A 22248-nucleotide genomic window follows, 5' to 3' on the forward strand; every position below is an offset into this window, starting at 1 on the left:
ACGAAAAATACTTTCACTGCATCTGTGAAGTTTGTTCTGTGCTATTCTGTCATGTTTTTTGTTCTTTTGCACATCACCATATCACTGTAAACTAATTTCTTTGCACTACAAGTTTATATTCATATTATGCACACTGTAATTTATCTTAGTTTATTTGTCTCATATTCACCATTTTTGTGTGTAACATGGGCCGCTTCTCCTTGTGCAATTCCATAGTATATAATGACAATGAAGTTGAACCTTGAGCATGATGTTGCTTCTGGATTTGTGTAATGTCACTCCTAATGCTTTGAGCACCACAAACAAAATTAAACAGAGAAAATCTCAGAGATGTAATTCTCAAAACCTCTGCAAAGTAAACCAAAGGCACCTGTCTGGCTATACTCCCCTAAAAGTAAGTGAGGATTTTTTTTTTTTTTTTTGCAATTTGTCTTACCTATTTCATGAGAAACAGGTAAGACAGCAAAGTGAAACAGAATCTGAGTCAACCCCATGTGCCTGTGCATGTATCTCTACACAGAAGGTGCATATGCGTGTGTACCTGTGTAGGGTTTGTGGGTTGATTCTAATGAAGCCAGCACACTGCTGGTAGGTCTTGGGCCCCATGCCTTTGACCAGTTGGAGCTGCTCCCTGTTGGCGAAGGGACCATTCTGCTCTCTCCACTCTGCAATACTCCGCGCCCTGCCTGCATTTAGGCCTGCTACATGCCTAGGATATAAAACAACAAATAGAAAAGGAAAATGTCGCACAACACATTGTGTATTTATAAAAGTTGTTGAGGTCTGTGTGTTTGTATCTGAGGTCTCTGTTCTACACTGGATGATAATATGAGAAACAGTACAGTAGAAAATTAAACTTAGGTAAACCAAAGTTTTGAAATGAGATGCCTAACCATTACACACAGTTGCGGCTATTTTTCTCGATCATACCACTAATGCATCATGTACCAGTAAACCATCATTGCGGTATCACCTAGTTTGAAGTATGCGTGTGGTACAGACATTCTCACCGCACATTCTTCTTCCATAAATACCAGTTTACGTGTGGGAAACGGCGTATGCACATTTTTTTGCGTATGTATCGTTTATACATCTGGCCCCTGACTTCTATAATATACAAACAAACAGAGCAGATTTTGCAGACCGTGACGTGGCATTTAAATAAGCAGGGGCAACACTCACAAGAGACGCACATGAACCAATATTTAGTGAGTATATTTGTCCAGTTTTGGCTGAGCAACGAAGAGAGGTGATTTGAAACTCAATTAGGTCTGCTCTGTTAATGCCCACAGTGACTCACTCATGCTAAAACACACGGCAATGTCAACACTCCCATAATACCTCAGTCATCAACACGTCTGTGTGTTTAATGTGTGTGTGTGTGTAGCATAACTTCAGGAGTGGAAAAAGCTCACTTGTAGAGCAGACAGGTAAACAGATGACCTGATGCCTACCCTGCAGCTAATGCCAGCTCTTTTTATACTGTTTGTATCTACGTCAAGTGTGTGTGTACATAAAATGTGTGCACTCCTGTACTTCTCAGTCATAAATATGTACTGTACATGTTGTTGTAAACAAGTGTGTGAGTGCATGGTGTACTATCAGAGATATTTGTGACTGTGCATATATGTGCATTTCTATGTGTGAGAGTGATGTGTGTGTATGTGCATTGCTTAATCCCCTCTGTTGATTCCAGTTGGCCCAGTAAGTGAGGCCAGGGTGTGATGCATGAGTCTAAACAGAAAGCTGGCAGGCCATGTGTATGTGTGTGTGTGAGAGAGAGAAAGCATCGAGCATGTGCCTGTGCATAAGTGTGAATGAAGCTCTGCCATGTTGTGACTGCTAAGGGAAAGTATGTCAGAGGTCTAAGCCCCACTTCATCTCCGTTTCACCATTTGCATCTGTGTGTGTCTGAATGTGTGTGAGCAGGAGAAGAGGGTGCACTTGCTTGTGAGCACATGTCTATGTGTGTCATCGTGTGTTGTCTACCTCATCAGCGTCTCGGAGCAGATGTTGATGTCCACACCGACAAAGCTCACACATTCCTGCACCACGCCGTCCAATGCTGCCTTCAGAGCTCCGGCCGACACATCATGCTAGAAATACATATTTAGCAAACCCACACACACACGCACAGACATACACACGCACACAAACACAGAAACAGAAGAAATGTCAGGCTGAAAACTGGATTAGCAGAGAAAACAACATTAAATTACTGCTCTCATCTGTTGCACAGACATGTAACACATAGATAAATGACATAAGAGCAAGCGCTCTATAGGAATTTTACTGATTTAGGACTTTTATGATGCTGTTTTTCGATGGAATCAGTAAAAATAAATGAAATTTTCATGTATGAATATTGTTGTCGTATTTTCACCCAAACATGATCATGTTTTGTTGCCAAAGTTTTAATACACTCTGCATAATCATGATGTTTCCACTGTTATATCACATTTGTGCTACTGTTTGGTTCTGCACACTTTCACAATAATTAAAATTTAATTCATAGAGATCAACAGTAACAGAGAGTGTTAGCAATGAAATACTGACTGACTGAGAGCAAAAGAGGTTTGATTGACACATAGCACAGCAAGTAAGTGGCAGAGAGAGAGAGTGCAGAGGGGAAAATAAGAGAGAGAATGTTTAGTTTGGCTTGTGAACAGTATCTCTCTCCTGCTAACAGAGTGTTCTCGTTAGCGTAGCTCATTGACACTAAAGATCCTCCAAATGAACTCTTCACACTTCTTCACCACCAGCCAATCAACCATTAATCAGGACATATTTTCCAAAAGCACTGGAATCTTTGTCTTAATAAGGAGCAGGGAGGACGGCCAACAATTCAAATAAAGAAAACGAAAGAGGAGTGGTGCAGCATGGAGTGAAAAAAAAAAAAAAAAACTTAATCAAAACAAAACACCAAAATAAGTTTTAAGAAATTCTATAAGGCCTAACAGTCGTCCCCAGACAGAAGCCCTGGGCGGAGTTCAGCTGGAGACTGATGCCTCAGCAACTGCTCGAGGATTAACTGACAGTCTAAACTAGACTACTGTTGGGCTATGTCTGTGTACGTGTGTGTGTGTTCTGTGTGTGTGTGTGTGTGTGTTTGTGTGTGAAGGCGACTGAGACTAGCATGGGTTGTCCTGTAACATGATCAAGCTCTGAACAAACACAGGCTTGTAAACAGATAACAACAACGCCAGCTAGCAAACGCACCCTTCTCTTTCAGCAGGAACACGACAGCAGGACAGATGAGGACAGAGAGGGAGAGAGAGAGAGACAGATGGCAGTATGTTCGGGTGCAAGAACACATGGGAGTTTTGCAAGTTTTCACCTAAGTCACTGCACAGCTTCAGAATGAACATTACATTTCCTTATTATGAACAACATAATTTTATCTACTGGTATGTTCTTTTTACTACCTGAAAGACATTAGACTAGCATGCTTATTTCAGATAATAGCTTACAACTTTTTTCATTAACATACCCCTTTGTTCAGCCAAGTACCCCCCGACCAGTGCTAAATATTTTTGACTGACTCAGACTTAATTAAACCTCGAAATCCCAAACTACACATGCATTTTCTGATGATTTTATTAAAATCTTTTTTAAAAAGATAGAACTACAATACACAGGAGGGCAATACATGAGGCCACGGTTACCCAGGAACATGTGATCAGCTTGAAACTGTGTAGTTCAAGGTCAAACTGAGGTATTCTTGAGAACTGCCAAAGCAAACAAATTATACTGCATTCAGCATCTGTCAACAACAATCATAATTATGGGATGAACACACAAGGATGACTGACATTTGAAAATATTTCCCTCATATTAGCACAAAGCGGAAGGACGCTGTATCAACATCTAATCTATGAAAGAATGCAATTCATATGTTAGATGTGGCACTTCAGGTAAATGATTAGGTACTCTAGGTTTCTGTTTCATTTTCTGTCATTGAACATCTCGTTATAGGGGAACACTCCTGCAAAGCCCAGTTCAGACCAAAGATTCACAACTGTTTTAGAACACTGAAGTTGCAGCGGTGTGACTCAAGCCGGCTGATGGTGTCACCTGCAACTCAGTGGGTCAAATCGGCGGCAGCTGGTTCTCAAATGTAAAGCACATCACCTCAACAGCCAATCATTCCCACCGAGCCCTCTGTTTACATCCTCACTGTGTGCCAGTTTCGGGCGGTGGGTCACACACACACATTCTCATTGACTGATTGATTGGCTCTGGTTATACATATTATTGTGGCATATTTATTACAAATACAGTTCATCTGATGCTTGTTTTATGTTTTTCGACGTTTCATCACTACTACAAATGCAGCTGTAGTCAGCATCTCGCTATCACTATCATTCATATTTTAAGAAGCTACAACTTATATTCAACCACAAAATAAGCCTGAAAAGCTGCAAACAGAGCAGGGGTACAGAGAGTTATTGTGTATAGATGATACACCGTCTCCAGGATGGCGCATTGCAAGTCGTTGCCTGTTTCAACTCGTCCTCTCGCAAATCTTTGGTCTGAACTGGGCTTTATGACACTGTGCCATTGGTCGTACTGAGATATCTCAGTAACTACTTACTGTATTTAATTAATCTTTTTTGTTGTATTAAATAAGCTGAGGTTTCACTTTTGTCTTTCTTGCAAGAACCTACAAACAGTTAGCTTAAACCTTGCCAACAATAAGCAGAACAATGAACACCGTTTCACTCAGCTGAGAGGGGCAGACAGATAAAGACAGCAAGAGATAAGGTAGTAGCACCCCTGGTGACTCCTCATGTGACCTGCAGTCTTAGTGAGAATACTGACTCACTACAGCCAGAGGCATTTTGGAGACAATAAAAATAACTTTCCAAACAATAAGAAGTTCTCACTGAAACTTTTATGATTTCCTGTGTAGAGATATATTAAGACTAGTTAGAGTCAGAGAGGAGCGAGAGGAAATCACCTGTAATGTCACACCTGAGAAGAATGTTTTCACACGAGAAAAGTGGAGGTGTGTGAGGCAGTGTGAGTGTTAACCTGCAATAAAAGCCCAATGAATGTGTTCTCACATTCTTATTGAAACCTTATAGAGGTGGGAGAAGCACACGAGAATTTAAGGTATTGTAACTGCTAACACAGAGGTGCACGTGAACCATAGAACATAACTGTGTTCAATGAGAGATGGGGAAAAACTGATGTGTAACTTAACTTTGATAAGTATTCATTTCATTCTAGTTAACAAGAAAAATTATAATTACAATCCTGCTAATTTAGAAACAGGGTTTACGGAGCAGAGACCACACAACACAAATATTTTATTCTGACTGACTGGTGTTTAATGTTGACTGAGACAACACTTGAGTTTAAACAGCTAGTTTGCTCAATTGTGTAGATACTGTACGTATTAACTGTAAGCAGGAACTGTATTTACGTCTGTATGTAGTTTGTGTATACAGTATTTAATTTATTGGTTTTCTGTGACACTACACACTGTTTTTTTTCCATGAAATGTGCTACTCTATAAATAAAGTTTGCTGGTTTGCATTGCTTGCTAATGATTCTATAATGAGTCGCTAAAAGACAAAGAGTTCAGTATTTCCCCATTTGTTCATTTTGCAAAAACACAATTTACAGTAATACAATCTTGAGCATTGAAATTGGCATGTTTTAAGTATAATCTACTGCCAAAGGGGGGGGAAATACTGTACTGGTTGGGAAAGCCGATCTCAGTGAGCTGAGCAATAACTCAACTTTCTGCATCCTTTATTTTTCACATGAACGATGCAAACCTCAGCTATGTATCATAAAGTCACATTGGCAAGCATGGTAAAAAAAACTGGCCTTTCATACCTCACTTCAAGGATAGTCCTAACAAGAAAAGACTTTAAATTATCCACAGTCAACTTATTCCATAGCTGTGTGTTGTATAGTAACCAGAAGTCCTGTGATATTGTTTAATTACAACAGCTAGATAGTATAACAAATGAGATACAACTTATCCAAAATTTGTTGTCAGGCATGCAAGTATATAAAAAAGACAATCATCAGCAGACACAGCAAGCACATTCACACAAGAAAGAAAAAGAAAGAAAGACAAGTGAGTTTAGAGGCCAACTTTTAAAGAGAAATACGACCATAAAATTCAACTTAAGATGAAAACCAGCACAATAAGGCAAAGCAACAGGCATAGATTTAGAGAGTGTGTCTCTGGCACCAGCAGCAGTGATTTAATGTGCCAGAGTTGGAGTGGAAGGGAGCAACTGTTACAGAAAACGTTCTGCTCTATTAAACAGACATACACACAATCCTGTATGTGTGTGTCTGTCCTAACACATAAAGACAGCAGAGGCCCTCATGTTGCTCTTCTCAGTTTACAGTGACACTAACAGCACCAATGGAGCATGTCGTCCTGTATCTTTCTATCTATCTCACAATCCACATATGTCTCTTTCTCCCTCACTCTTGTTTTCATTAAACTCACTTAAGGTAAACTGGCTAATAGGCATGGGAAATCATAATTTGAAAAATTCAGAATCACCACCTTAGCCATGAAGGTGCAATCTTAGTGTTGCACGTTCATTTTTTTGACACAATACCGGGAGACTTTAAACTGATTTTCAGACAAGAACCATTACAAAATGTAACCCCAATCTTTACTCAAGGACACAGGCCCATCTTGCTACCCTATGGGCAGACCTTTCCAAACTCTCATTTCATCCACCCCATTGATACGCAATCATCCATTTTTAAAACCACCTCCATTCCCCCATTCCTTGGTCCCATCGCCCGCACCCCCAAACCTCAAAATCATCCAGAGCCAATGGACTGGATCCCTATGTGTGAAGGTCATGTTTGGATTGGCCGGAAACCAGTTGGAGCCAGCCAACCAACATACAAGAACAAAGTGCTTCTGTCTGCACCTTGAGTACTTAAATGCTGCTGAGTTACCACATGTCAGTCAAACAGAGATACAGAAAAAAAGAGTGGTGAGAAACACAGAGCAGGAGAGAAAGGCAGAAAACCAACACAAACTTCTTTGTGAGTTATCTCACTGAAAAAAAAACTGCAAAACATAAACATCCTTTTCTCTGATATAGAAACATAAATGTGTTGCAACATGAGGCATAAAGCTAGATAATGTAAATCCACAAATATAAATTCAGAGAACCAGAAAGCAAAAGAGCCAGAGAAGAAAAAGGGAGGTGAAGCAACTGCTGTGAGTTGAGGTGTTGACTGACAATGATGGCGGAGGTCTTCGGACTGTCAGCAGACTGAAATACCGTTTATGAATGATGCCACTAACAGCTTGGCAACTGGAATCATGCTGGAGCCAGAGTGGCTGCATATACCAAGAGCCTGAGGGCAGTAAATGATGGAAGGATAACTGTAAGATGATTACAAACTGTGGGATCAAATGGCATTAGGCCTCCCTTTACTGCATTCATGAGAAATTTCTTCTCCTGTCTTTCAAAGTAGGCCTATTTTCATAATTCTATTCTTTTCATGTGGGGGGCACATGTACAGTTTTACCATTATAGTGTATTTTTAAGACTCATTCCAGGGCATGTTGAATTTCAATATGGTAATTTTCTTTGCTAAACACTGAACACATTTCAGAAATACACGGTAAATCTTGTCAGTGACCTAAAGAACACTTTGCTAGCATTACATATGAGTTTATATGTTCAGAAGTTGGCTTAAAATATCAGTCCTGCTTTTTTTTTTTTTTTTAAATTAGATTAAAGGCCTTAACACAAAAGGGGCGTGACGAATCAATGACATACAAACAGGACAGTTCACACATCAAAACTACACATACTGGCAGCAACAATTGTTCTATAAAAGGTTTTGATGGGAGATGCGAATTTGCCTACCAGGTCCCTACTGACCCAGAGCAGCATCTGGCAGTCTGTCAAAGTAGATTCATGTATAACCTAAACTACTGTAAGCTATTTTATGAAGTTTCTTTTAAGCAAAACACTCGGAGTGGGTTTAAGTTCCCTCTGGTAAACGGTTACGCAGTGTATATGTCTAGTGCTTTTATTGTGAAAGGTAAAAACAGAAGCAGGGGATCTCGTATGCACGGCCTTCATTAGGGTTGAAACAAGTAATTAAGTTTGCTATCATATATTGGACTACAGAGCCTCTGTGTTGTTTTATAATCCTCAAAAGTGTAGGCAAAACATGATTGGTTGATGATTTTATTTGCAGGATGAAAGCTCAGAAAAAAATGACATTGCTTTTTTGCCATGTAATATCTGTGTTGCGTAAAAGGACTCATGACAGAAAAAAACATTTGGGAAAAAAGATATTGACATGCTAGTTAATTTAAAAAAATATTATTCCCTGTGTGTAAAAGGGCTTAAAGAAAAAACAACATTACAAAATATTGATACAAGTGACAATTAAGGCTGCAGGAGGGGTTATTCACAAGCGGAGACAGGTAGAGAGAACTCCTGTAACCTTAATGAAGCTCCAGTTCTTTGGCTGTAGATGTAGCAGCTTTACTGAGAGGAAAAGACTAGAAGCTGCAGTCCATCTGAGAAACCAGTTTGCTTGTGTTTGTAAACTTTTCAAATGTTTGGGACTTCCAAAAGGAACAAAAAGAAACCAGTATTTGGTGTGTAATCTCAACTGTGTGCTCCCCTGTGTATGTCAATGCACAATGAATATGCTACTCCACATCTATCACTCTGTACAAACTAACAAGGTGCCTGAGGTTACCTGAAGGTCATGTCCTTCCTGACTGACAGCTTCTATAAGGCCTCTGAGAACTCCCTCCTGAACGTACTGTATACTATTCCAGGCATGTAGGCTTGGCTAAGAGTCTGTGTATGTGCGTGTGCATGTGCGTGTGCACATGTGAATTGGTGCATAGATAAATGGTTAAATGCCAAGTCGTAAATCAGCAGCTGAAAGTGATATGACAGCAAGGAGATGGTTTTATGTTTTTCCAACACCTTTCATGAATGTCTAATGACTATTTCTCAACTTCCTGCAAAACAGTCACACACACACACACACACACACACACACACACACACACACACACATTACCTGAGGGACTGCAAAACAGAGCATGAGAAAATCGAACAGAATATGTTTCAAGACAGGCACAGGGAGTAATTTTCCCAGTCGAGTAGTCTCAGATCAGCTGATTTCAGGCCATCATTCTATACACCCAAAAACACCTTTTTACTTCCTTTTCCCTGCTTATCATCTGAATGATTTTATTTTACCCTTCAGCCACTGGATTAATTTCCTTCTTTATAACACATGTGAAAACCTTGGTATTAGATGGAAAGTTTACCACTGAAAGACAAACAGCCCCACTCAATGTAAACTGCACAGCGCTAAAATAAGTAGCCTGACGTGACAACAGCTAGTAAATGTTTTATAAATTGTTGAATAAGTAGAGAATTGGCATGAGCCTGTTTAAACCCATTATACAAGCAAAGATACAAGCTTGACTCCCTCAATGCAAAAACACACAGACGCATGCTGTGACACACTCGGGGAAATAATTAAAATAGTGTTTGGCAGCTCTTGCCACTGATCAAGTCTTAAGGAGAGCCAGTTTTATTTTTCCCATGCCTCAAAACACAGAGACAGGAACTATCAATCACTGTCAGCCATTCATTTCTGGCTCTCCTTCCGTCTCTCTGCTCTGTCTGCTCCTGTCTCCCCTGTAGGCATCACCATTCAAGAGTGAAAAACGGCATGCTCGAGCACACACATACACATTTGCACGGCTGCACACACACAGACAACGCACTACAGATACAGCAACCTTGGTGTGAAAAGTGACATCACTTGCACTAGCTGTAGGTCAACTGATTTTTTAGGTCAATGCAAACGTGACCTGTTCTAAAGAAACACAACACTGTTGATGGAAAATTTAACTTCAGTAATACATACACTAAAATTAATAACTAAATACCTAAAAATGATTTTTCCACAAGGTCTATATACCTCATTTAAATTATTCTAATCACAGGTGTTCCTACACTGACAAGTCTATTATATTAATTAGACACTGACCCCTATTTTAGAGGATGGTTTATCACAAACATGTTGGTATTGACTCAAGTTTTACTCCACAATTGCAGCAAAGAAATGCCAAAGATATGTTTTTTGATAGGTATCAGGTTTTTTAAACCCTCAAATGATGTCTTCCATCTAAACTTATCCACAGCTATAATAAGCCATGGTGGTTGCAGCTTCCTTGCCCAACTTCAGCCCTATGCTCTCAATTTCTTGACCACTTTTGAGGGATATAGTTCAAACACTGGCTGCGATTACGTGGATAATGTTTCTTCAACCAAACTGAAATCATTCTGATTAGAGATTTTCAGTTAACTGTTTACATGGATGCTAAATAAAGTGATCTGATGCTCACCCAAATCACCCACAATCAGTACAGCAAAAGACAGCACTGAACTCTCGAAAGGGCCAAGAGACCAGAGTTTCTGGCTGACAAGGTTTGCTCACATGAGGTCTGCAGTCGATTGAGGAAGGGTCAGAGTATCCTGGGTGTGCATTTCTTCAGCTCTCTTAAGCCTTATGGAAGGGTGTCATCACATACTGATTGTCCCAGAAGGGAAATGCACCAAGCTGCTCTCCATTCTTAATTAGGAGTCAGTGCCCACCCTGCACAAGAGGTGAGCTGAATTACCTTCCAATCAACTCCGAGGAACTGTAACAACCAGCCAAAATGAACTGGGAAAAAAAGGGATCTGACAGCAGGTATGAAACAATGAGGGACTGCTACTGGTTGCAAGAGACAATTGCTGTGTCCATGGCTCCACATTGCAGCCTGTGACAACAATGTAAATTCCACCTGTTACAAAATTTTTTTTAAAAAAAAAGTATATATCTGAGCAATCACATAAGAACATAGCACTATCAGAGCACTAAATATTTTTTTAATATATGAATGTTTCTCTGCCAAAATCAGTAGAGGGAGAAACAGCTGTTGCTGCATGTCATGTGCAGCACATGCACCATCTACGTCACATAATGGCACCCCCACATGCGGTAAACATGCACAGAAAGAGTATTTGTATTGGATTGTATTGGATTGAGCATATGTTATTAGGCGTTAATATTTTTTCATTGAACAGATGATCACAGGTTACACCATCCCTCAGCCCGACTAAAAATTGATTATAATCAGGCCAGATGGGACCAGCTTTTTCCAAATGCACCGACTCACTGTAACTGTGACAAGTTATTAACCCAAACTTCAGGGTCCCTTTGGGAACTTGAGAGACAGAGGAAAGTATGGCATGAAAGGAAGGCAGAGGAGGGGGAGTCATAGAAACAAAAGCATAAAAATTCTCGCAGAAAGTCTGAAAATGGAGTGAAGGAAGGAGAACGGTTGAAAGAGGTGAGAGGAAGAGTGGCAGTTTCTTTAATATCCGGCTGGCGGGCAATGTTTTCTTACACAGCAGTGTGTGTCTGTGTGTGTATTTTCCAGTAGCAGTTAGTTTCACAGTCCTGGGGATTACCCAGCTGTCAACAGACCATAGCAACATAAAGAGCTGATTGACAGATGGAGGAGCTGTCCAAAGACCACACCCACTAAGTGCCTAATTATATAGAACGCAAAACTCCTGAAATGTTTGCCTGTGTAAGTGTTCTGAACTATAAATACAATTTATCTCTAACATATCAGAAGTCATTTCAATGTATTGCTCTGTAGGTAGCCACAAATACGATATATAAATAAAAAAAATGCTAATAATACTTCAGTATCCAGAAAAACCTGTCTGCCAGAGGCGCTGTAGTGAAAACAGCGTTCCCACACCAATAGTTAGGTCCAATCTGATTTTAATGGGCCTCACTTTTTTAGCCCTCAGCTCATTTCCTCCTTTCTCTCAGAGCTGTCACTCACTGGGTCAGCAGAGAGAGAGAGAAAGAGGGAGCATGCTGTGCCAGCTGTCTAGAGTTACATCTGCCCTTACGCTTTCTGGGTCTAATGGCAATAAACTTTCAGAAAGCTCAAAATGCCACGAATCACACAAAAGAACTTGCTAAAAACTCACATATGCATGAGTGCACTTTTCTCACACTCGCTCTCCCACATTCGCAACCACACACACTACAACACTACGTACATACATGCAAGCACATACACACACTTAACCCTTCAACTCTGAAATAAGATGGGGAGGATATAGTGTGTATGTGTGTGTGTTTGTGTGAGCTGACACACAGGTCAAAGTGATGTCCCATCTCATATCTGTCAGCACCCGGAGTTTATTTACCCGGTTATATTATCATTTGTTGACCTAGTCACACGATCTGAGAGCGGGAGGTGCAGAACCCCAGGAACCCCAGAGAGCCCAGTCAGGACGTGATGAGAGACACGGGCCTGTGACCTAACACACTCAGCCACAATACATAAGCACAACAACTTGCACAATATGACCTCCTCCTTTCTCTTTCAAATCTCAATTTTCACCCCTCACACTTAAATTTCCACATCTTTCCTTTTCCTTTGACTTTTGTCACCCTCTGCTGTCGTTTTGTAACCCCCCCCCTTCTTCGTCTCTCTCTCGTTTAGAGCCGCTGTTGTCATTTGGGATTCTTTCTCTACGCTGTTGGGATCTTTTTCTTGTTAACACTGAGAGAGATGCTCTGTCGGCCAACACTAACAAATGACAATACCTTTACAGGCCCTGAGTGTCAGCTGCTAAATGTTAACAGGAAAGTATAAATAAATCTCAACTGGTGTATCTCTTAGCTACAGTATATGCTCTACATACTTGGCTTAGGGTAAGAGAGCTTCCTTTCAGTAATCCTTCTGTGAAGGGCTGACCATCAATCCCTCACTAGACTAAATGAACACTTCACTAAAATTGGTCAATTAAAGAAATACTTCACACCCCATACAAAGCATAGTATGTCGATTACTCACCCTGTGTTGTGCTGAATCTCTCAAGAGAGCGTTGTTTTTCTCAGATGCATCCACAGTGAACGACAAATCCAAAACAAAGTAAATTCTTGATGAAATGAAGTCATAGCGGTTTGTGTTTAACAACAGCAAAACTATATCAAAACATCTCTTTGTAGAATTCATGCAGATTTATCCAAGTTTCATTTAGCCAGTTGTGTGCTCAGAACGTCCCAAGAAGACAGCCTTTTCTGATGGGAAACTAAACTAATCTCTTCAAAGCCAGACTCCACTGACAAAAAAGGTCATTTTACCTCACTGAACACAGGAGCTGCTGGTCTACTGCTGCCTTGATGAGTTAGTTTGTTGTTTTTTGAGTGACTTTGGTGTTTTAAAGGGTAAGTTTAGATTAATTAAATAACACAATAACACAAACTAATCAAGACAGTGGAAAATCAGCAGCTCCCATGTTCAGGAAGGTTAAATTCCTGCTTTTACCAATGGAGTCTGGTATTAAAGAGAGTATAGATAAATTCCACTTTTAGTTCAGTTCCCCACTGGAAAGTGCTGTCTGTCTGGGAAGCATAGAGTGGATAAATAAGACTTGGATTTTACTGCATGAGTTGTGTGTTGTAAACACATGTTTGTATATAGTTTTGCTGTTGTTGCCTATGACTTCAGTTCATCAAGAATTTCCTTTGTTTTGGATCCTTCATTCACCATGGATACATGCGAGAAAAGCTCTTTACTGACGTATTCATCATAACATGGGGTGAGTAATTGATATACAAATGGCCATCTGGGGGTTGAAATATTGCTTTAAAGCTACTGTTAGTCACTTTGTGTCACATTTGTTGAAACTGTCACTATATTCTGGGGGGGGGATACATGCGATAGCTAGTCCATGGGAAAAATCATCTCCCTCCTCCTCTTCCTATTCCTTCTAATGGCTTTTGCTAGAATCTATTGCAGTGCACCAAAAACAACCAACCAGAACCGAAGAGTCTTTAACACAGCTGTTTATCATGTCAATCACTGTTCATGTGTGGTCACATTTTCAAACTAGGCAGCGCTAATTAAATATGACTCAAGATTTCTCAAGTTTAGCTGTAAAAAGGAAGGTTAGCAACATGGCCACCATGTTGGAAATGATCAACTCAAGTTTTTTTGTTTGTTTTTTCCTCTTACTGTACTACATGCTCAGGGAGATGCTCCGCTGTTTCGATGTTTTATGCAATGACAATAAAGATTTACGTACCAAACACGTCCCATTGGCTGGACCAAGGTAGAGCTGCCAGTCTGATAATTTGACCTTACTCTATTTGCCTTTGTCTTCCTCTGTCCTTTTTGTTTTGTTCCTATTTCCACCCACTCATATGATTTTTCCCCTACAACCTACCTACCATATATGGAGAACAATACTGCATTAATAGGAAGGGTAAATAGTAGGCACACTGACCTAATGCTTGTCTTCCCCTTCTCATACAAATACACACACACACTTGTAATGAACAAAATCAACATTGAGCGAACTGTTGTTTCATCTGCACACACACACACACACTTGAACGCATATGGACAAGGAGCAGCAATCTCACAAGCAAAAACAAATGTCCAAACATACGTCATGCCTGATCTCCATTAATTGAATTGGCTGTCACCCTCAGCATCATCTGTTGACACAGGCCTCGGCCAAGTTTATCTACTTCCCTGCTTGCCTGTTTTCTCTCAACCAGTTTCAAGTTTTACTCCTTTGTTCTGTCACATCTTCAATCCCTCATTCACATTCCCTCAAAGCCTCCAAATTTCCACTGTCTTTGGTTTGTCTGGTTTAGGTCACACCTAAACTCTACAAGAAGTCGGAGTGAAAACAGCCAAATTAACAGACCAGAGCATACTGTGCTGAACATACTGCTTAGAAGAAAGATTGACTGTGTATGGTTTAGGATGATATATTACCCGAAATGGAATATAATATTAGTATGTTTTCTTTAGTGTATAATCACTTGAAAATAAGAATCATTATTTTCATTACCTTGGAATGAGCCATTTATATCTACATAGGCAGCAAGTCCTCATCCACGCAATCTGTTATGTTTCTACAGAAGCCCAGAACAGACAAACCAAACACTGGCTCTAGATAGGGCCATTCACGACTTTGCATAGGCCACCATAGTTAACTGCCCCTTCATGACAAGCCAAACAACGTTGGTACAACATTGATTTGTTTAACATTAAATTGTTTTATGTAGTGGTTTTACTAATTTTAGACACCTTATCTGTTTGTTTTGGAGAGAGGGTGACCTCTGTGGATAAAAAACTCCTGGTAAAAACACTGAAGCAAATCATAAACGGGAGTTCACACTTGCCACATGGGAGAATTTACCACTGGCTGCAATCTGCAACCCTCACCACGAGATGCCACTAAATCCCACACTCTGCTCCTTTAAATGTTTTTAAACACAAAGATATTTCATAAAATAAAATATGAAAGTGCAATTGATAATTTAATTTGATGTTTAGTTTCACTCTCTGTTGGGAGATGTGGTTATAATGTGTTTGATTGGCTTTTATGTTTTCCCTCTTTTCTTTCTCTTATTCCTTTTGTGACTGTTGGTTGTGTGCTGGTTCATGTAACATAATAATGCTGCCACTTTGGTCAGGACTCTCTTAAAGACGCCACACTGGTTAAATAAATGAGACAATAAAAAGAAAAAAAAAAAAAATACACATCCTGGACCATCTTTGCGCCTTTGCTGTTTGACCACAAATAAGTAATGACAGCAGGCGGTGCTATAACAACAGGCATGTGTGTACGATCATGGTTTATTGTTAATGTGCTTTCTACTCGGCCCTTTGCATCAGTCTAACTCACAGCAGATGTTCCGCTGCCTGAGGACTAGAGGCTCTCCCCACGAGGAGCGTCTCAACATAACAAAAACACACTTACCTGGTATGTTCCAATGCCTATGTGTTTAGGATCAATCTTCACAAGCTCAGCCAGGGGATCTTGGACGCGTCTTCCAATGGACACTGTCAACACACACACATACACACAGAGAGGAAACAAACATGAGATTCTGTGTCTCATGAGAGTCTATGGCTTGTGTTTTTCATGAACCTGCTATCTGGAATCACATTTATTGAATATGCAAATCCATATTATTTATAATTACTGAATATGCAAATTGTCTCCATATTACAATGCTGGCCTGAGGGCAGGCCAAAACCTAATTGTCATTCCTCTGCCCCCCGCCCCATAATAATAATTAAAGCTGGCGTTCAAATGGAGTCTTTGCACCTGTCATTTAGCTTCCTGATAGATGCTGGAGCCATGAACCTTTAAAACCTCTAATTTAACCAGACCCGTGCACACTGACTCACGCAGCCAAACGTAGCACACAAATAAACACACGCAGTCCACATCGACCAAAGTGGGGTAGCTTTTAACGACGGAGTCTGTAAGGCCTCAGCCCGCTCCTGCACATGAGGGCCAAATGTCTTTTCCATGAATATGCTGGCAGGGTCCAGCCAGTGACAAGGAGAAAAATTACAAACAACCTTACTCACATACACACCATAATACATGACATCAGCCCCAACACACACAGGCACAGAGAGAGGGCCAGAATAACACAACCAAATAACTGTTCACACATTTATGTCCCTGTAAAACACAAAGGACGTGCCAGCTCTGGGTGTTTCTTTGTCATTTTTGTTGTAATTTTTTATTTAAGAAAACAATGAACGCACTTCCAAAACTCATAAATAGTTATCTAGCACAATTTATCTAATTTCCTTAATGGTTTTGGATTTTTGGAGCCACAAGTATCCTAGGTGACTGTATTTGATGAAAGGGTGGAGCTGTGGAGGATCTGACTCACAGACTGTGGTGACACCTCGCAGACAGCCTGTCACTCAAAGCAGCTGTGCCCTTAATTATGCATGACTTAAAGCAACACAGTCGTCAGAAAAAATGATGCCATTGTACATTTCCGCAAACCATGGATACCTTACATTTGTACACTATTATGTACAACAACATCTATTGCACGTCTGTCCATCCTGGAAGAGGGATGTGTGATTAGGTTTAAGCACAAAAAAACATTTGGTTATGGTTAGGAGAAGATCACATTCTGGCTTAAAAAAAAGTTTCTGTGATGCAATCACAGCTGGAGTAGTTGCCAATGTGTCTCCTAAAAAACAACCACTTTTTGTGGCACAATCTTGGCAGAAAACACAGCGATGTGTCGATGTCTTGGTAAAAAACAAGTGCTTTTAATGGCACTATCCCTGCTGGAAAACAGCAACTGGTAGCTAAAAACTACCAACATTTAGTGGTTAAAAGGACACCGGAAACACTGCTGTAAACTTGGCCATTTTTACATGGGGGTGTATGGGGACTGACTTGCTTTCGGAGCCAGCCTCAAGTGGCCATTCAAGTAACTGCAGTTTTTGGTACTTCTTTGTTGGCTTCATATTCCAGCCACGGGGGTTTCAGCTTGACTAAAACACTGGATGATGAATCAAAAGTAACAGGAAACAGTGTGTCTCCTTCCCTGTCCTCCCTGTGCTGCTGCTCGTCAGTGTCTTGTATGTGTGCATTATGTGTATGCTTGAATTTCAGTGGTCGGCAATGTAGTGTGCTGCATGAGGCACGTCAGACTTAGATCTCTGAGGCGGAACGGACAGACAAAGAAAAAAGAAAGAGATGGGATGTAAAAGAGGGAGTATGTCTGGAATCAATGGCTCTCCTCTCCTCTCTCTCCTCTGGCTGCGGTATGAGGCTGCTGCCTGAGATAATATTTAGACAGGGATGGAGTTTCAACCCTGGCCTTGCTCAGTGCACCACCAAAACTCTCCAATAGCCTTTCCATCTATTCTGCCTCTGACTCTCTCCCTCGCTCTCTCTCTCTCTGAGACGAACCGATTTGTAAATGGAGTCCAGCATAACTCTCCAGCACTTATTGAAAGTTTATGAGCCAAATACAAAAAATGGGAAGCAATGAAGAAAGAAAAGAAAGAGGACGGCCTGGATTAGACACAGACACATCGCTCAGGAGAACTGGAAGAATGTGACGTGCGGCAGGGCAAAAGTTGGGATGTGGCTGCACTGTTTTTGTTGTAGAGCATGAGGGGCAAAAAAAAATCAGATCAAGCTTTGGGGAGACGCAGCATAAACTGTCTGTCATACTGCAACAGGCAATGAATGACTGACAGTGGTCCAGGGGAACTGATCTCGACTTTCAGACTAATTTTACACTGTAGTCACCTGCGGCTCATTTTTTGATCTGTCTCACAGAGAGGACACAGAAATAAACTGAACACAAAAACAGTAGTCCTTGAGAAGAGCTGAAATGTTGACTATCACCACCAGGTGTCCCTAGATCTGCCAACAATAGAGAGGACAGATGGAAGGTGTCTAACTCTCAATTTCCAACATACGTCACATGGTTAATCATATGGACAGAAGCAGAAACACACATACCCCCAAAGGTAAACCAGCCAGACACAAACACTCTGTGGCCACATCCGACTCTTTAACCATAGCATCCTGGCTCAGCACTCCCTCTTTCTATACCCATCCAAAGTCAAACGCTGTGGATTTCTCATGGCTTTCATTAGGGGTATAAATATGGCTCTCCGTGGCTCTCAGTGCTGCTGACCACACGAAACTAGTGAGGAATAATCCAGCCTCGCTTGATTTATGGCTTTTATAGAGGAAGTCTGCTGGAAACATTTGTTCTGCAAAACTCTGTGCAACCCTTTTTTATTCTGCTGTTCAATGATGTAGTATGTGGAGTGAGTGAGGGCGAGGTGGCAAGTGAGAGAAAGAAAGAGAGAGACAAAGGGAAGACAGAGGAGACCCTAACAGCAATGCCAGAAAGTCACTGATAATGGGACGATGATGCGTGTACCTTTGGGTTTTTTAACTGCTGGTTGTAAAAAACAGACAGTTTAAAAAAGTCACTTTGGACTCTGGGAATATTTGGTGAGGGGGGCAGTTTACCCCCAAAATTAATAAAAACATATATTTCTACCAACCTGTGGTGCTATTTATAAATCTAGATTGTTTTGGTGCGAGTTGCCAAGTATTGAAGATATCAGCCAGGAAGGGTGCATCTATTGCTAGCTCACTCACCACTGCCAAGCTAACATTACAGCACAGTTGAGGAGGATGGCCTGCATTAACGCTTTCATCTCTCGATTACACAGGCATAAACCCCTTGTCCATGAGGAGATGCACGCTTCCTCCTGCATGATGATACAGTTGGTGGGTGTATTTCAGTAGAAAGAAAATAGTTCTTACATGAAAATATTCACAACAAGGACTGTGGATTATCTCAAGTGACTGGGTCATGATTTCTGGAAAGAGACACTGCTGCTGATTTTTATGGAGCCTTGTGCACCACATGCCGAGTGCCATCTAGTTCCATTATATTGAAAAGAATGGAGACATCTTTACAGCTGATATCTGCAACACTTGGCAACTCACACCAAAAAAAACTTGATGATAAAGAGCACTACAGCTTAGAGGTGAAATATGTGTGTTGGATCTTGGGGCGAACTGTCCCTTTAATCGATAATTAAAATACTCATTGGGTGCAGCCCTGTACATGGTGTCTTTCACAACACCAGTAATTTTGACACAGACAAGGGCCCATAAAAGCACAGCCAAGAATATCACACAGCTGTTTGGCAAATTTCTGAATCATCATCAGATGAAGACAAACCAGCCTGGCTGCCTGGCCAGCATACCTGCGCTCCTAAGGTTGGGGTCCATGTCTGGCATCTCTTTGACCGCCTCAGGACTCACACTGTAGATGGATGCTCCTGCCTCGTTAGTTATACTGGGGAGAGAAAGGGAAGGGAAAGAGTGAGAGAGAGAGGACAGGGAATAGGAGGCAGGTTGGCCAGTGGGGGAGAAAGCAAGAAAGAGAGGGGTGTAAGAGGAAGAGGTGAGGGGAGACAAAAAAAGACATAGTGCGGAGTTATTACTGCTTGAAAGACATAATGGCATGGCTATTAAGCAAATCACTACTGCCTTGCACCTTAAATAATGCAGCTGACATCTTCTCAAATTGATTCTTCATTTAACCCTTTGTAGTCAAAGCCTGACTATCATTAGCGACATTATGGCCAAAATATCATCCTGCATTAACATTAACTGTGCTATTAGTCTTTCAAATGCACTTCCTTTAGGAATTCAACTGACAGCAGGTGTGAAGACCCACATGGATCCCTATTGTATGTGTAAGTCATTGGTCTGCACCTATTAAAACTGAACATATTAAGAAAAGGTTAATTAGTGAGTCCGGTAACTGAGTGAGATCATTTTGATTCATAGCCTCCTATTTTTCCGTGAACACTTCTTCAAGTAAGACCATCTTTGCACAGTGACTCGACACTTAAATAACAGACAGTATGAGGTATTTGGCATAGCAGATGGCACTGAGTGAGCAGTCCTCTGCAGTGCACTCGCAATTTATGTGACACTACTGCCATCCAGAGGTCATTTGGGTGTACTGCTGTTTGTCAGTATCAATAGAAAATCGCTATCTTGAGTGAGATTGAGAACTTCTACAAGAAAATATGACTGTATGAATGTAAGACCAGCCAAAACCTGGATTTCTTCAGGTTTAGATGTTCAATTCTTGCTCAGAAATAAAGACAATGTGCTTTTGCACAAACCTCCACATTGTGTGTGTTTTTTTTGTCGACGAAAACTGAACGTCACTGAAGTCTGATTTAATATATGGTATGTAAAAATGTAAAAAATTCAGGTACTGCATTCCCAACTTAAACCTGAAAGGTTTTCAGAGACAGAGACAGATTTTAGTGGAACATTTTAGGTGAAAAGAGACACTTTTGTCTAAGGTACAAAAACAACAAAAACAGGGACAGCCTTAAAATGGTGAATTATGGTTTGCAAGATTGACATTTAGGCTATCATAATAACTACTTTTGTGAGACAATATATTGTCGTGGAAATAATGGCAAAGATGATATTGTTATTTTAAAACCATTTTATGCCACGTACATAACGATAATATAATAGCAGTATAATGAAAGTACACCCTTTAAAAGAGCAATGAACTGTAAATTCAATCAGATATGACAGCAGAACTTGTCTCAGCATAGTTTTGTATATTGTGTCCAAGACTTATAATAGCCAGGAAAACCCCGCTGTCAATTCTGGCATCACATTGGCTAAAATTTTAGAGACAATCTCATGTAAAAACCAACAGGCAGTATCATACAATATGTGTGGTAATGACCTAAATCATGTTTTCTGACCTTGATAAGTCTCAAACATAATTATCGTGTGACAGGACGTGTGACATTGCTCAATTTCAGGTACATTTCACGGCCATAAAATTTGTCTATTGAGGTATTTTTGTAGAAACAAAATTGATATTAATGCTAGAACAAGATATTTCTGTGAAAACTATCGATAAATCAATAAATCAACTTTAAACATCAATGAAATGAAATGAAAATTATTCTACATGGCAGCGTTTGGCTTATATGGCAACAAATTCATTTCCCATGTTAATGTATTCAGTCCAAAGTAGGCCGCTTATCATCCATCACCACACAGACAACAAAGCCACTGATACCCGTGTTAATGCTACGGACAAACAACTGAGGCTGTCATGTTGTTTAGTCCTTCTATTCTCTCGGCTGGATGGAGAGAGGGGGATGACCGGAGAAAGAGAGGGGGGTTTTTCCCTGAGGGTTGACCAATATGACGAAGGGGTCAGCAGCTCCCCAATGTCCACATCTCAGAATGAGGCCTTCTGTAGTAGCCTACACACACACACACACACACACACACACACACAAACGCTATCCCAGAGGCCTGGACCTTGCCGCAACAACCTTGCCAATTATAAGTATCTTGTTAATGAGGAGTGGCAGAGGCCTTCTGATGGGAATCACATTTAAATGAACTTGTCCTCCCTCCCTCTCGCTCCCATCCTCTCTCTGCGTCCCTTCCTCCGCCTCACTGTTCTTTTTGTCAGCTCCTTATCCATCGTGCTGACAGCTGACATATCGCCATGGTGACACTGCTAACGAGCACTGGCACATGACCTTCAAGGAGGTCAGAGCAGAACTGGTCATTAACCCGGAAACACTATCTCACGCACATAGAGACACAAAGACACACACACACAATAATTCATTCTGAGTAAGACACAAAAAATAATATGAATATCATTTAAATATCTATCCAAAACTCATGCGGCTCTCTGCCTTTAAAGGTATACTATGAAAAATTGTCAGTTACTGTTTGCACGCAGGCTCATTAGTGAAAGTAAAAGTAAATTACACTCAGTTTCACTCAGTTT

The 22248-nt window shown here is 40.7% G+C and overlaps 1 protein-coding gene across 1 annotated transcript in view; it reads right to left on the minus strand.

Annotated features, from left to right (window-relative positions):
* The window catches only part of srbd1 (S1 RNA binding domain 1), a 63052-nt gene that overhangs the window by 13303 nt on the left and 27501 nt on the right, over nucleotides 1-22248 (minus strand). Inside the window, exons 15-18 of the mRNA XM_033612638.2 lie at nucleotides 19655-19746; nucleotides 15846-15928; nucleotides 1990-2096; nucleotides 542-709 (exon numbers count right to left, since the gene is read on the minus strand). Coding sequence (XP_033468529.2) covers nucleotides 542-709; nucleotides 1990-2096; nucleotides 15846-15928; nucleotides 19655-19746 — 450 coding nt within the window. The remainder of the gene's footprint in view (nucleotides 1-541; nucleotides 710-1989; nucleotides 2097-15845; nucleotides 15929-19654; nucleotides 19747-22248) is intronic.

This window comes from Epinephelus lanceolatus, chromosome 17 (assembly GCF_041903045.1).
Source record: "Epinephelus lanceolatus isolate andai-2023 chromosome 17, ASM4190304v1, whole genome shotgun sequence".
In the NCBI taxonomy this organism is placed as follows: domain Eukaryota; kingdom Metazoa; phylum Chordata; class Actinopteri; order Perciformes; family Serranidae; genus Epinephelus; species Epinephelus lanceolatus.